Raw genomic sequence first — 16,180 nt, 5'->3', positions numbered from 1 at the left:
GGGGTAAGGTGAAATCTTAAAGTGGTTTTAATTTGCATTTCCCTGATTATTAGTGATGTTGAACATCTTTTAAGATGTTTCATAGAAAATAGGACTCTTTTTTAAAAATCATATTTTATTATTTTTAATTTTATGTGTATGAGTGTTTTGCTTCCATGTATGTAAATACATCTGTGTCATGCAGTGCCCATGGAGGCCAGAAATGGGTGTCAGATCCCCTGGAATTGGAGTTACAGACAGTTGTGAGCTGCCATGTAGGTGCTGGGAACCAAACCCACGTCATCTGCTAGTGCTCGTCACCATTGAGCCATCTCTCTAATCCTGTAAAAAATAACACTCTTGATGTTGGACAAAAGTTTTATGAAAATGAGTACAATTTAAATACTGTTCCTAAAGCATTTTTTTTTTTGAGAGTGTCTCCCTGTTGCCCCAGCTGTCCTGGAACTCATTATGTAGACCAGGCTGGCCTTGAAGTCACAGAGATCCACCTGCCTCTGCCTCCCAAGTGCTGGGATTAAAGGTATGTGCCACCATGCCTGGCTCCTAAAGCATTTTTAAGTAATGGAAGCAAGCTGGAGCTGAGTGGTGTTTTCAGAACATGTTGTACATGATATAAATGTATGAAACTGTCAAAAAATGAAATGATGATGTTGGTAAAAGTACTTTATTTGGGGGCACTTTTGCAAATGGGTCTTTGCAGCATGCATTGGCCAATTTGACAAATACTGGTCTCTTTCAAAAGGAATTGTAATAGACTTTCACCTAATAAAACTTCAATTTATTTGTTTAGAGGACTCAGATTTCCATATAAATTTAAAGTCCAAAGATATGTTCTAGCCCTATAACCCAGGGGGTATGTGATCTTATTGAGAAATAGATATGTGATTAGTTATATGTGATTAGTTAAAATGAAGTCATAGTGTGGTAGACAGGACCCGTAGTTCTTTGTGACTCGAATCCTTATAAGATGATGACCATGTGAACGTACAGAGAGATACAGGAGGGCTCCGTGTGTTGACAAAAAGAGAGATTGGTTGATGCCACAGAATGCCAGGGGCTCCTAGGAACCACAAGAAACTGGAAACAGCTAGGGGAGAGCCTTCCCTTGAGCTTTCACAGACATCTTGTCCAGCCCACATCTTGATCTCAGACTTCTAGCCTCCAGAATTATGAGACAATAAGTTTCTAGTGATGTAAGGCATCCAATTTCTGGAATTTTGTTATGGCAGCCCTGGGAAACTAAAACACAGTGCAGTTTCCCCCTGGTATCCATGGGGGATTGCTTCCAGAGTCCTCAGTGAATACCAAGAGCCATAGATAATCAAGTCTGTTCTATAACTTGGTATGGTATTTGCATATAGCCTATACCTGACTCCTGTATGCTTTAAATTATCTCTAGATTGCTCATAATATAGAATACAGTATAAAGGTTGTATACATAAATCCTATACAATATTGTTTAGGGAATAAAGACAAGGAAAAGGTCTGCACATGTGTGGTATAGACATAGCTTTCTCCCAAACATATTCAGACTGTAGGTAGCTGAATCCCAAGATGCATGAACTGCAGATGTGAAGGGCACACAATATACTGTCATTTCTTAAGGCAAAATGCATCTAATTACTCTATTTGGAGAGTTCGAGAAAGTGCTTGCAACTACTCAGCTCTGCCTCTGTAGCTCCTAAGCAGCCTGGACATTGAATATGAACAGAGTCTGCTCTGAACATACCACGTTCCAATAAAAACCAAAGTCTGATTCTATAGCTCTTCTAAGAAGCTTGCAGATTTTTGTTAGAAAATATGTAATTTGCAGCATACAGATTATATTTTAGTGTGTATTGTGTATGTGTGTTTGGGGCATACATGATTGTGCAGGTGTGTGGGCATATGTTAGCCAGAGAATGACATTGGGCATCTTCCTCTACTGCTCTTTGTCTTCTTCCCTCAAGGTGGGTCTCTCACTGACTCAGAAGCTTGCCTCTTTGCTTAGGCTAGCTGGCCTGCTAGTGAGTTCCCAGTGAGCCTGTCTCTGTCCCCCAGTGCTGGGCTCATGCAACAATGCCCACCTTTTTACATGGGTACTGGGGATTCAAACTCAGGCCTTTGTGCTTGCACAAAAAGTGCCCTCACTCACTGAGCCATCTCTCCAGTCCTAAACAATTAGTTTTCAACTGTATATAAAATGCAGGTGTTGGGATGGTGAGATGGCTCAGCGGTCAAGAGCACTGACTACTCTTGCAGAAGACCTGGGTTTGACTCCCAGCATCAACATGGCAGCTAACAACTGTCTGTAACTCCAGTTCCAGAGGATCTGACACCTTCTTCTGGCCTCTGCGGGCATTGTGCAACATGGGTGCCTTTACATACATGCAGGCAATACACTCATACACATAAAATAAAAGTGATAAAATATGCTTTTAAAAAATTAAAATAAAATGCATGTGTTCGCTGTTACATGGGGTGGGGGCTCAGATCTCTGCACTCCTGCCTTCCCTCACAATCATGCTGAGCTGATACGCTGCCAGTACCAGTAGGTAGGTGCTCTGCTAGAGGACTTCTCACAGCCCACATTAACCTCCAGGTTGTAAAGGGTTGTCAGAGTTCCTCCGAGGCTCCCTCAGCACTGCTCAGTCTCCATGAAGTTGCACTCATTCGTGTGATGTCTCAGCCTCATCTGAGGGGCAGTGACAAATGTGCCTTACGTGTTGCATCATAGTATGTTAACAGGAGTTAGTATGGAATAAAAATATTGTAAGTTTAAATGTACAGTTGGCACGGTTGGAGGGAAAGGCTTTTGCCACCAAGCTTAATGACCTGAGTTCCATCCCTAGGACCCACATGGAAGGAAAGAACCAACTCCAGCAAGTTGTCCTCTGACTTCCATATACATGCCTTGCCACACAATAAATAATAAATAAATAAATAATAAATGTAAATGTGCTTTTTTTTTAAAGAAACCCTGAAGCTCACTGCTCTCTTTTCTAGTGTATGAGCTGTATGTACTCTCAGTTGCTTCTATAAATTACATTTTCTGGATGACATGTTTTCAGTGGAGTCTGAGTCTTTAAATTGTATTTCAGCCAGGCGTGGGGCGCATGCCTGTAGCACTTGGGAGGCAGAGGCAGGCGGATCTCTGTGAGTTCAAGGCCAGCCTGGTCTACATAGTGAGTTCCAGGACAGCTGGGGCTACAGGGAGACCCTGCTTCAAAAAGACAAAAAAAATATTGTATTTCATTTTGAGCTAAAGCCTTTTCAGTAGGAGAGTCCCGTGACCTAAGAACATTTCAGCTTACTTGCTCTGGCTGCTGTGGGGAAAAGGATTATAAGGAGAACAAGGCGGGCCAGACAGCTGCTGCCAAAGTGCAGCCTTAGGGAATGGTTAGGGCTAACATCAAGGATTTGGGATCAGCTACATAAACTGCCATGAATTTATGTGTTTAGTGCTTATAATTATATATATATATATATACAATTTTTAAAATTTATGTGTATGAGTGTTCTGCCTGCATGTATGTAAGTGTACCACATGTATGCAGTGCCCATTAAGGCCAGAAGAGGGTTTTTGTTCTCCTGGAACTAGGGTTATTGAGAATCGTTAGCCACTGTGGGGTGCTGGGAGCACAGCAAGTGCTCTTAATCACTGGTCTACCTCTCCCACCCTTGCAATTGTATTTAATAGTAGAACTCTATCCTAGAAATTGCAGTCTTTTTTTTCTTTCCTTTTCAGAAATATTCCCAAGAGATTTGAACTTGAAAGACAAATTCATAAAGCATTTCACAGGTAAGCATGCAGCATTCCAGTGATTTAGTTACATAAAAAGATTTCATATAGAATACAATATTGGATAATGGAACTGTGGAGATAAATGTCTAGAAGAGGCTACTGGGTATGTAGACAAATGCTATGACCTTGTATGAACCATAATGTACCCCAGCCTTGATAAGCAATATAGGTATAAACGAAGTTTTAGGAATACTCAGGAAATGAATGGTTTGGCTGGGAACCTCTTGTGAAGACGTGCAGCAAACATGATGTCCAAGGTGGGCTTGAAGGATTCTCAGGGTGAGAGAGATAGTCTGTTTAGAGGACCCCATTGAGCAGGGCTTAAAAGCTTGTAGTGTCATTTGCAGCAGGACAGGCAGGTGGTGTGGGTAGACTGTGGGTGAGTTTAGGAAGGGATGCATTTGGCCAGTGGACTAGAAGGATAGGCTAGAACTAGATCACAAACAGTCTTCGATGAGGATTACTGAGGAATTTAGACTGTGTTCCCAGCTGTCAGAAGAGGACTTTGGATACCCTGGAATTGGAGCTACAGACAGTTCTTATCTGTCATGCGGGTTCTGGGAAGTGAACATGGGTTCTCTGGAAGAACAGCTAGTGTTCTCAACCACTGAGTCATGTCTTCAGCTCCTCACAGGCCTGTAATTGAGGAAAGGTAGTTTTCCTACGTGACTTTTCCACTTAATCAAATTTGGGAGTCATATTTGTTAATTAATTTATTGAAATTAATTTGTTTTGATGTTTTTGAGACAAAGGTCTGATTTAATGAGGCTTAAACCCCTGATCGTCCTGTCTGTCTGTCTGTCTGTCTCTCTTTCTCTCAAGCACTAGATTTACAGACCTACACAACTGGATCTGGTTGTTAATTAACTTTCAAATGATGGTTATGAGGATCAAATAGAGATAAAAAGGGGTTACACTAAGTGTCGGTGGCCTGACTGTGGACTCTCCTACTTCTCCCACCTCCACAGAAACCTTTCCTCCAGGGAAGGGAATGTTTCAGTGGCATCTCAAGGGCCTGCCCTCTTTACACCAATGTGCACCCACCACTCTCATTTAGAAGAAAAGAAAAAAATGTCATTTCATATAAACATTACTTCCTATTAAATAAAAAAAATCAGAGGAACAGAGAGCAGGAACAGAGGTCACTTGGTTTGTGTTCTTCGCATCCCCTTGATTTGCTCTCCGCAGATCTTTTTCTTCTGTCTGGAGTGTTTCCCTTTCAGTTATTCTAGAGTTCTATTGGATGTGAAGGTTCCATGATCTGAGATACAGAGAATGTGGAATGAATTTAGATTGTTATTCACAGATCAAAATTCAGTACCTCCCACAGAGTCTGGGCGAGGGGAGGCACTGCTAGGCAAGTTCTTTTAAGGGCAGAGAGGGTGTAAACTACAGTTATATTATCTCCATCCATAAAGCACTAGCTATTTGTTTGGAAAACATGCCTGTGTTTATAATAAGCATTCTTTCCCTCTCTTCTAGGGCCTGTCACATTTTCAGCTGAATGTAGCAAACATTTCCATCGACTCTATTACAATACCCGGGACTGCTCAACACCAGCTTGTAAGTTGCCTGGGAAGTTTTTAGAAAAATCCTTACCCAACAATAAATGCATATCATTTTAAGCTTCAACTGTCTTCGGGTGGGACATAATAGACTAAACATTGCATGAGTGCTATTTATAACCTGACAGTGCTGAAGATTGTGTGTATTGTTGAAACTATAAGGAACAAGAGATCACATTCTAGTTGGGAATGTATCCGAATCTCAAAATAGCCAGATTTCCTTAAAGACCATAATGTTTGTCAGGATTAAAACCTTTTATCATTATTCAAATTCCTTGGCATAAGTAAAGTACTTTCTCATATAAATGAACAAAAAAGTGAGATGGCTATGACGTGGAAGTCAGTTTCCTCTGAAGTTATTTTGAAGCAAATGTTTTTTTTATATCATGTCATTTGTACAGTGAGTGCTGGAGTTTTCTGGATGATGACAGGATGTGTTCAGGTTGCGTAATGAGCTTTCTGGAATATTTGTTACTGGAGTTAATAATAATTCCAAACATAGTATTAAAGTGCTATCATTTAAAATGCCCAAGTTATGGTAATGTATGGTAACTGAGCTGGCTGTTTTAAATTCCTTTCTAAATCTAAACTTTCCTTTTAAGCAAATGAATTTTAAGAATTTTGTTTCCTATCAACGAGATGGCTCATCTTGTGAAATATTTAATTTTACTCAGGATGTTGAGTCCGATTTTTTTTCTTTCTTTCTTTTGGGAGGGGGTCTTTTTGAGACAAGGTCTCTCTGTAGCCCCAGCTGGCCTGGAGCTCACTATGTAGACCAGGCTGGCCTTGGACTCAGAGAGATACGTCTGCCTCTGCTTCCTGAGTGCTGGGATTAAGGGAAAGCACCACCATGACTGGCTGAGATTTTTATATTTTTTCAAGAATAATTTACATCTAATGACTAGGGAAAACTAGCACATCAATTAAGCACAAAACTCACCAAACAGCAGTAGTGTGGTAGAAAGGAGCAGTCTTTGGAACTAAATCATTCAGTACCTGTGGGATAAGTCCTACTTCGAGTTGTTTTCTCATCTCTAAAGGGAAGATATGTTTTCCTACATTATCAGAGGAATTAAAGAGAAAACTCATTTGAAGAACTTGTTATGTTAAGTGCTTTAAAAACTGTGACTGTTAGATGAATTAAGATAGTAATTAAACACGTATAGTAACTATATGTATCATTTACCTTTAAATGGTTTGCATAGATTACAAGAGATGTGCTAGATTGCTGACAAGATTGGCAGTGAGTCCTCTGTGTTCCCAGACTTAGGAGACTTACCTTGTGAGTATCTGTTTGCTTGCTTATTTATTTATTTTTCTTATTCTGAGTCTATTTCCCCTCCTTTCCTTTATCATCTTCCCCACTCATCCGCCCACTCTTTCTTCCTCCTCCTTTCTGGTGGTGGGAATCAAATGCAAGGATTTGTATATACTAGGCAAGTGGTCTATCACTGAGATACACTACCAGGCTGGCCTAGGAAACTTTTTCCTGTAGTTCCCAAATTCCAGCATTCAAGAGGCTAAGCCAGGAGAGCTTGAAGCTGGCCTATGCTATTTCCTAGTGAGACCCTGTTCCCTGAACCAAACTAACAAACAACCCCCCTCCCAAAATAAAAAAAAATCAAGAAATTTGAAGAGTATAAGAAGCCAGGGAACTGGCCTTAGCACAGCAGCACAGCACCTACTGATCTTAATCTGTGGATTTTTCACTCTGGTTCAAACTTGGTTCTAAATGTACTGACTGTTTTATTGCAGTAATTTAAAATGTCCTGTAAGTAATTGTATCAAGTAAGATAAATAGTTCTTTGGCAGTCTTACAGACCTTAATGATGTAAGAAATGTTCACAGGTCTTCAGTCTCATTTTATTATTGTGCAGATAGACACAGGTGAATAAAACTATTTACAGGTTTATCTTTTCTTAAGTGGTCAGAGATATAATGGAAATGAAACTAGGTCTTACATTTTGATTTACACAGAATACATGAAAATAGGATGGTGGTGAAGTAGAAGAAAAAGAAAACAATTAGCTGGGCATGGTGGTGTGTGCCCATATTTCCAGCACTTGAGGCAAGAATAAATTCAAGACCAATTTGTATATCTAGACCCTCTATACCCTGTACAAAAAACTAAACAAACAAAAATACAAAGAATATGAAGTCATGAAGTTATCACGTATGCTAGCCCATTACCTGACAAAATGAAATATTAAACTCGAAATTCTATTCTGGATCAATTATCTTAGGATCCCAAAGGGAATAAATATGATATTTATGTAATCGTAAAAATTCAATATAAATTATAATACTGATTCATGAAAGTAGAATCTGTATGAAACTTTGGGAGAAATTCATTTCATTGCAATTCTTTGCAATTTTACCAAAAATGTAAAATGGTAGATCTTTGAGTTTCAGCGATTTCTTCTGTAATAGTCTGTGAAAATGTCTGCTTTTGATTATTCAACAAAATACTCCCTCCTCCCCCCCAGTCTGAGCTCTTTTTCAGTGTTGGTACAAAGTCAACATTTTGGGGTCAGAATTTCAGTACCACGGACAAGGTCCTTTAAAGAACCATGTTCTTCCGGTTGAGAAGGTGGGGATGGAAGTCACGGAGGACCTATAGTCTAGAAATGCCCCTGAACATTTTTACACTGGTCAAATAATTTCAGAGGGGCTTACTTGACTCATCTCATAGATTTTTGCCAAGACAATCCTGTGTTGTCCGTTGACATTTGTAATTCCAAACATAGCACTCTCATGCAAAATGCCCAAATTATGATTGCGTGTGGTAACTGAGTTGGCTCTTTTTTGTTTCTGTTGTTGCTATTCTTATTATTTTAAAGCTGAAATTACAAACTAGAAATAATTGGCATTGTTAATTCAGAATATTTACAGCCACTACATTAAAAATTTTCATTTATGTTACATGAAGAAAATGAGCTAAATCATTTTAGTATTCAGTGGCGAGTCAGCTCCTTTCAGTCTGTCTCAACTCTTCTGGCTTTCTAAAGCATGAATAAATGAGAAAATTCATCTGGCTAGTAAAATGGCCTACTTCAATCCACATTCTTTCTTGGTTTCTAATATACCTTATGTACATGAGTAAACTTATATGAATGTCTTTATGTCAACATAATAACTGGAATAGTCTTTCCCACAACACTGTATTATAGTTTAAAACATGGGACTCAGGATATAGTTTAATGGTAGAGCATGTATTAGTATGCGTGAGGTCCTAGATCTGCTACTCAAAACCTCCAAAAATAAAAAGGGTAAAATATCATGCACAAACTACCTTCTTCTTGGACTATTTTAAATTGTAAAGTTTAGTCATGAGACCTTCTCTAAAAACATCAAAACAAAACCAAAAAAGTGAAATTGTAGATCTTTGAGTTTCAGTGATTTCTCCTGTAACATTCTGTCATAGAGTCTGTTTTTGATTATTCAACAAGATATTATAATCACTATATTCCAGTTTAATAAACTTTAAGAATATTTTGTGCTTTATTTATATGCTGTCAAATTCATTTTTGATTATGTTTTGGTATTATAACACTTTAATAGGAAGATCATCATTTTTCATTTCTGCAAAATCCTCTCCTTCACATATCAGCCTGCCTTCTTAGAATTCATTCATCAGAAAAGTAATAGGAAATGTAACTAAAGTATATTTTTTATGAATGTTAAAAAACAGGTTGTTATTATCTTTATTCCCCTTTTCCCCACAGACATTTTATAAAGATGCAAATCTAATTTGAAGAAAAAGTGCCTGGAATAAGATTAAATGTAAAAATGCGACTTTTGGTTTGGTATGAACCTGAGTAAAACCATCTCCAGGAATGATAGTGGCATCTGGCAGGAGAATGAAGCCTTCCTGACTTTACCTTTGTGTATATGAGAATCCACAGTTTTTCAAACAGACTTTCAATCACACATTGTAAATAGAATATTTAAAATTGCACTTTATTTTTGCCAGGAATATTATTTTTATATGGTTAACAGTCCATAGTAAACATTTTAAAATGCAAATTATAACTCAGTACCAGTGAGAAATAATGTTTTTTGTATATGAATTTTGGTGGTTTGTCAAATATTCATATACTGTGTTCACTTTTCTGATTCTTATTTAATATCTCAGTACCAGTGAGAAATAATTTTTGTATATTATTTTTAGTGACTTTTTCAAATATTCATATACTGTGTTCACTTTATAATCCTTATTTAATATTTAAATGTCCTTATTAATAATTTGTTATCGTCATTTGTATTACTTTGAAATGTGAACTTTATTAAAACATGAATATGAAAAAAATTATTTTTCTTTTAATGATATTTGTTGTAAGGTAATACTACTGAAACCAGATTTCTACATATGGAGAAAACATATATACATATTTATAACAATAAGTCGTATCCTGAGTTAATTTTTGTCTTTAGAAACTAGATCATATGGTTTTTCTGTCTTAAATATAATGAACACCAGGTGTCCCTGGCATGGTGACATGTGTTAGGGAATGAGATGAATATGTATTCCCTGGATTCTTCACTTGGATATATTCAATTACGTTTACTTAAATACAACAAGAAAAGCCTCTGCAAAACATTTGAAAACACCTGTCCTTTTAAAGAGTAGATGAAGCATGAGTTTCTTAGAGATGCATCAACAGTAGAAACATTGGCTGCTTGCAATTTTGATAGTCTCAAAGAACCTAGGCTGGTCTTTGACTTGCTATGTAGCCAAGAATGGTTTGATCTCCTGTCTTTGCTTCCTGAGTGCTGAGATTACAAGTGTGAATCCCTCTACCAGCTCAAATACTGGCTTTTATCCACCTTTGACCTGTTCATGTTGGTGTCATGAAAATGTGTATGTCTATGTCACATGGAAGCCCCCATTTCCACTTTTCAATCCCTTAATCTCATCCATCACTGAAAAAAAATGTGTATTTGTAAAATTAAATTCATAGTCCTTTGCCCATCAGAAAAAGAAAAACACATTACAAATGCCCTTTGGCTTCGGAAATATTATGAAAGCACATTCTAAATTTCTACTTTTATCTTCTTTGGTCTATGGAAAAAGATTTATAAATAATTGTATTCATGAAACCCTGAAGTCAAATGTGATCAGCAGGAAGATCATGAATTCAAGGCCAATGTGGGACAATGAGACACAGTGTCCCAGCTTGCTTCTGTTGCTGTGATAAAATGCTGACCAAAGTAACTTGGGGAGGAAAGATTTTATTTCACCCTACAGTCCGTCATCGAGGGAAGCCTAGGCGGAAACTCAAGGTAGGAACTTGAAGCAAAAACTGAAGCAAAGGTCCTGGAGGAATGCTGCTTATGGCTTGTTCCGAACCTCACATTCAGCTACCTTTCCTATTCAGCCCAGACCCCCCTGCCTAGGAATAGTATGGCCCACAGTGGGGTGGGCCCTCCTACTTCATTTAACAATCAAGAAAATATCCCACAGACATGCCCACAGGTCAGTCTTGTGGAGGAAATTCTTTGAGATTTCTTCATCCCAGGTGCATCAGGTTGACAACCAACATTAGCCATCACAGCCCAGTGTCAAAAGAAAGAAACCTGGGTGGACAAGGTATCCTGCAATAAAGCTATGTAAGAATACTATGCCTTCAATACTAGCTGCCTCTACCATGATATAAATACAATTTATATATATTTATATATAAATTTACATATATTTATATAATTATATTTACTACTTTTGGAAAGTGAAACAGCTTTTGCCTACAACTATCTGGAGAGCTGAAAGCTATTTCTATTAACGTGAAGAAGCTATTGAGCAATTTATAAGAACTTACTGGTGTGATGTATCTGATGGAGACAGAAAGTGACCTAAAGGGTTTTTATGATTAGTATGGTTTAAAAAAGTTATTTCAGATGCAAATTCTGTAAAACTAGAATTTAAACATTCTCATTGATGTCTTCAAAACTGTGATGTACTTTTTTAGAGTTCACTCAGATTGATTAAAAATATCTCCAGTTAAATTGATGTTTATTTTACTTCAGGATGTGCAATTTCTCACTGTATTAATTTCAACATAGAAAGATGGGAGTCATGAATAATAGACTTGTAATTTATCTCTGTAAAAAAATGTTCTCATTCGGGAAAATGAGTGATTGAAAGGTGAACAAGGAAAAGTTGCGGCCACTTAAAGAAACGTCCACACATCAGAGAAATGATCTCGTTGTTAAGCAACAAGGCAGGAGACTAACAAAGTGTTTAGAGCTAGATTAACTAAGTTGTTCTCAGCTAGCCACCCCAGGGATTTAGGTGAATGACACAGCCTTGAGTTGTCCTAATTGTCTAACTTCCATTTCTGTTTCCCACCTTTTACTTGAAGAGGTGAGATGCTGGGAGGAAAGCCAGCCCCTTGGAGATGCACAAAGCTCAGCAGTGTAATGCTTATAATGAGGCCCTATGTTCAATCCCCAGTATTGGGAAGGAAACCTGTTCAGAGCCTGTTAAGGACAGAAAAAGTTGTTTAATTTTTGGGTCGGGGTAGAGAGATGGATGATTGTGTCTGATTGCTTTTTACGTTTAAAAAGAATGATGAGTTGATTGGAAAATGTAGCCTCCATCCACGTTTCCTTGCAGATTTGCCTCATTTTCACCAGTGTTTGCAATAATGATATTTATTTAAGTTTTTTTTTTCTATTCTTCACAACAAATAATGCCTTCAAGAGAGCAGGCGGCCTTCTACTACTAGAGCCAGAACAACGCCTGGCTAATAGTGGATCCTATTAAATAAAATAATCTCCAAATCTAATGAATGAGGTTAAGGAATGCTGCAGCTCTTACCATGAAAAACAGTGGTTTTTTGAGGCACTACTGAGGAGCTCTTGACTTACTATTGGAACTATTACATTTTAGGGGCTGGAGAGATGGCTCAGGGGTTAAGAGTACTGGCTGTTCTTTCAGAGAACCTGGGTTCGATTCCCAGCATGGCTGCTAACAATCATACATAACTCCAGTTCCAGGGGAATCCATCACCCTCTTCTGACTCCATGGGCATTGCATGTATGACATGGGTGCACTCACACACATGCAGGCAATACACCCTTGCACATAAAATAAAAATAATAAGTTTACCTTTTCAGAGGGGGGAATGTTGGAGGGGAGATAGTGGGCATGGATTTCATCAGAACACCTTATATGCATGTATTAAATTCTTAATAAAGTTTTTGTAAAAATTAAAAAAACTTTGAAGAACTGTGAAAGGCTTTATTTACTCTCTAAATTTCTAAATTGTTTTTCTATAAACAAATTTATACTTAAAATCAGTGGGAAAATAAGAATGAGTTAAATTTTCTTCTATTCAGACTTTAATCATTCTTCAAATTGTTCCGGACATAAACATATATTACTTTTTTTTTTGGTCTTTTTGAGACAGGGTCTCCCTGTAGCCCCAGCTGTCCTGGAACTCACTATATAGACCAGGCTGGCCTTGAACTCACAGAGATTTGCCTGCCTCTGCCTCCTGAGTGCTGGGATTAAAGGTGTGTGCTACCATGCCCGGCTAAACATATATTACATTTTAAAAGGGAAAAATAACTATTTGGTGTTTGGTGTTTTTCTAGTAAGTGTATGCATTTGGTATGTGTTGATGTGGTGTGTGTGTGTGTGGTATAAAGTGTGTATGGTGGATGTTTTGTGTTATATGTGTGTATAGTATATATGATTATTATGTATATGGTATGTGTGTTTGTGTAGTACATGAGTATTTGTATGGTATTTTGTGTGTGTGTGGTGTGCATGTGTATATATTGGATGTTTGGTGCTATGTGTGTGTTTAGTGTATGTGTTTGGTGTGTGTATGTTATATGCATTTGTCTGGTACATGTGTATTTGTGTGTTGTGTGTATATGGTATGTGTTTTTTGCTATTTGTATGTTTAGTATGTATTGTATTTGATATTTGGTGTGTGTATTTGCATGTTATGTATATGGTGTGTGTGGTGTGTGTGGAGTGTATATTTGTATATGTGTACTATGAGTTTAGTAAGTATATTTTTGGTGTGTATATGATATGTGTGTTTGTGTGTTCCATGTGTGTTTTTATGGTATAGATAGTTTGTGTGTATAACATGTTTGGTATAATTTATGTAGTAACTATGTGTTTAGTGTGTGTGATATATGTTTGTGTGGTACATGTATGTTTGTATGCTGTGTGGTAAGAGGGGTGCTTATGTGTGTGGTGTGTGTTTGGTGTGTGTGGTGTGTTTGTGCATTGTCTATGCTTTTGTATGGTGTGTAGTATGTGTGATGGTAGATGTTTGATGTTATGTGTGTGTTTAGTATGTTTTGATGTGTGTATAGTATGCATTTTTGTGTAGTGTTTGTGTGTTTGCATAGTGTGTGTGTGTTCATATGTGTGTGTGTGTGTGTGTGTGTGTGTGTACCTGGGCAGAGTGGGTTCATGTATAGGCCCTTCCTATCAGCAAAAAGCCTTAGAATGGTGGGTGAAAAACCAACCTCTTTCCCTGAGAAATAAGTTTAAAATCAGTGGTAATAAGACTCACAAGGAGAAACAATTTGCAGTTCAAATTATGAGTCTAAACTTGTGCTGATTTTGCACAGCTAAAAAACCAGATTTCTTGCCTCTGATAAGTTGTGCATCCAGAAACCTTTTCTCTAGGATTCCCATTACGTACAAGACAGCAGAAGTTTCCTAGAGACTGTTTTTGTCTGTTTGTTTCCTGGTTCTCTTAGTATAGGCTAAGAACCAGGTGGGATGAAGAGAATTATTATCAAGTGGAAGGGTAACTGTCCCAATGTCTTAACACCTACAAATGGCTGTCTATTTTCTGTACAGTGTGAGAGATCAAACAGACAGAAAATTGAAGCTTACTGAGAATTCAGAAGGGCCTGCTCTTAGTAGCACAAAGAGTTTATTTGTTAAAAATGTATACCTCTGTCTTAGAGCATGTGGTGGTTTGAATGAGAATGTTCCCCCATAGGCTCCAAGTAGTCCAACATTTTGTTCCCAGTTGGTGGCTCTGTTTTGAGGGGTCTTAGAAAGTGTGGCCATGCTGGAGGAAGCACGTCACTGGGTTCAGGCTTAGAGAATTAAGCCTTGCCAGATCTTGAGTTGTTCTTGCTTCCTGTACTTGCTTAAAGATGTGAGAGCTTAGCTTCTACTCTAGCCACTTCTGCCACCACGCCTCTCCGCCATGATGGACTGACTTTGCCTCTTTGGAACTGTAAGCTAAATAAACTCCTCCTTTTATAAGTAAAAAAATAAAAAATAATAATAAATAAAAATTTTTAAAAGAAGCTATTAAATTTTATTTAAGGGCAGTACTTACCTATTAGGACACTTTTCAGCTTCATTTCTACCCCATATCTCGTTAAACTTCTGCAACTTCTTTACACAAACATGATATTTAAACTGCTCCCGCCCATCTAAACTTGGAAGCTGAAACCCATGCGGTTGTGTGCTGGGTGGTCAGAGAAGCTGTGGGTGAGCCACAGCAGGTTTGCAGCTTTGGCCTATGCTGCCAGGTCAAAATGAGACTTCCCTTGGATTTCTCTAGGGAAACTCAAATCTAGAGTTTTGGTCTTTTTAAAATGAGAACTCTCTCAATTTCTGTATGTTGGCATTTGATTATGAAAAACTCAATATACTGGCCTAGTTAAAAATTATGAACCCTTTTGTTTCATAAACTGCTATTACTTGATATCTGTGGACATCTGAACTTGGGCATCTCTTCAGCCTGACTTCCTTCATCTTTTTCAAAGGACTGCAATCTTTTTTTCTATCTGGTCCCTAGGGAGATTTAGTAATGAGTGTTTAATTCTTGCCTGACTTTGGCCTGACAGCCTTTATAGCCCTACTTCTGGAAATTAGTCCTGAGATCTGGGAGAAATTTTTGTGTAGTCTCAGGCAACATAGTCATATGTCCAAGTCTTTCAAAGATCCCCGAGGGACCTCTTGACAGAAGCAAAAAAAATTTGGCCTTTGAAATAATGGGTTAGGGGAGTTTCTGGAGTAGGGTTAGGAAGGGAAGAAATAGAACAGAGAATGAGAGAGAAACAAGTTGGGGTTATAGATGCTGCTCACTTTGACTAACAGCATCATGTCGGGAAATGGTCAAGAATTGGAACAAGAAATTCACTTTAGTGAGTAGTCAGTTCATACATATTGGGTAGTCTCCTCCTTGCCACCTTCTTTCTCAGTTTAATGGAGCAGTAGTATTACCAAAATGCTGATTTGTAAAATAGTACTTATGATAACATATAACATCTGGGATTAATTACTGTGGTAGGAAACTGTCGGAAGATTAATTTTCAACAGTGTGGTCAATCATAACTTTAAATATGTGCATGCTTCTCTCTTCAATTTTGCCACAAAACAAAAAAAATTAAAAACATAATGAAAACGAAAATAAACCAAATGAACAAGCAAAAACCCTTGCCCTTCTGAGCCATGTGGACAGCTATAAATGCTCTAAAGAGGAGGTGTCCAGGAACCTACTATTACATTCCCTCAGTGGCATGCCCTAGTTCACTGATTCACATCTGATCTTGTAAAGCAACCGCATCAGACCTCTGACCCATGCTAGGATGGCAGCTTTATCTCAGGGAAAATTTGTCTTTAGTGTTTTTGTGCTGCTTAAGGGTTGCTTGAAACACAGAATCACAGAGGGAGACAAAATGGGTGTGATGTTGGGGGTGTGTGAGGAGTGAATTCATCTGTAGACAGAGCACCTTGAAGATCTGGATAGGGACGATGGTTATTTTCATTGTCAACTTGATGGGATTTGGAATCACTATGGAAACACATCTTTAAGTGCATCTATGAACATGTTTCCAG

The 16,180-nt window shown here is 38.0% G+C and overlaps 1 protein-coding gene across 1 annotated transcript in view; it reads left to right on the top strand.

Moving 5' to 3' along the window:
• The window catches only part of Alkal1 (ALK and LTK ligand 1), a 24,681-nt gene extending 15,586 nt beyond the window's left edge, over positions 1-9,095 (top strand). Inside the window, exons 2-5 of the mRNA XM_008840905.3 lie at positions 3,728-3,781; positions 5,267-5,347; positions 6,555-6,631; positions 9,075-9,095. Of these exons, the coding sequence (XP_008839127.1) occupies positions 3,728-3,781; positions 5,267-5,347; positions 6,555-6,619 (200 nt within the window). The 3' untranslated portion in view covers positions 6,620-6,631; positions 9,075-9,095. The remainder of the gene's footprint in view (positions 1-3,727; positions 3,782-5,266; positions 5,348-6,554; positions 6,632-9,074) is intronic.
• The last annotated feature ends 7,085 nt before the right edge of the window (positions 9,096-16,180 follow it).

Source organism: Nannospalax galili, unplaced genomic scaffold, assembly GCF_000622305.1.
Source record: "Nannospalax galili isolate Female #2095 unplaced genomic scaffold, S.galili_v1.0 scaffold639, whole genome shotgun sequence".
NCBI lineage: Eukaryota > Metazoa > Chordata > Mammalia > Rodentia > Spalacidae > Nannospalax > Nannospalax galili.
The sequence above is the reverse complement of the archived record's forward strand: the minus strand, read 5'-3'. Positions and strand labels throughout refer to the sequence as shown.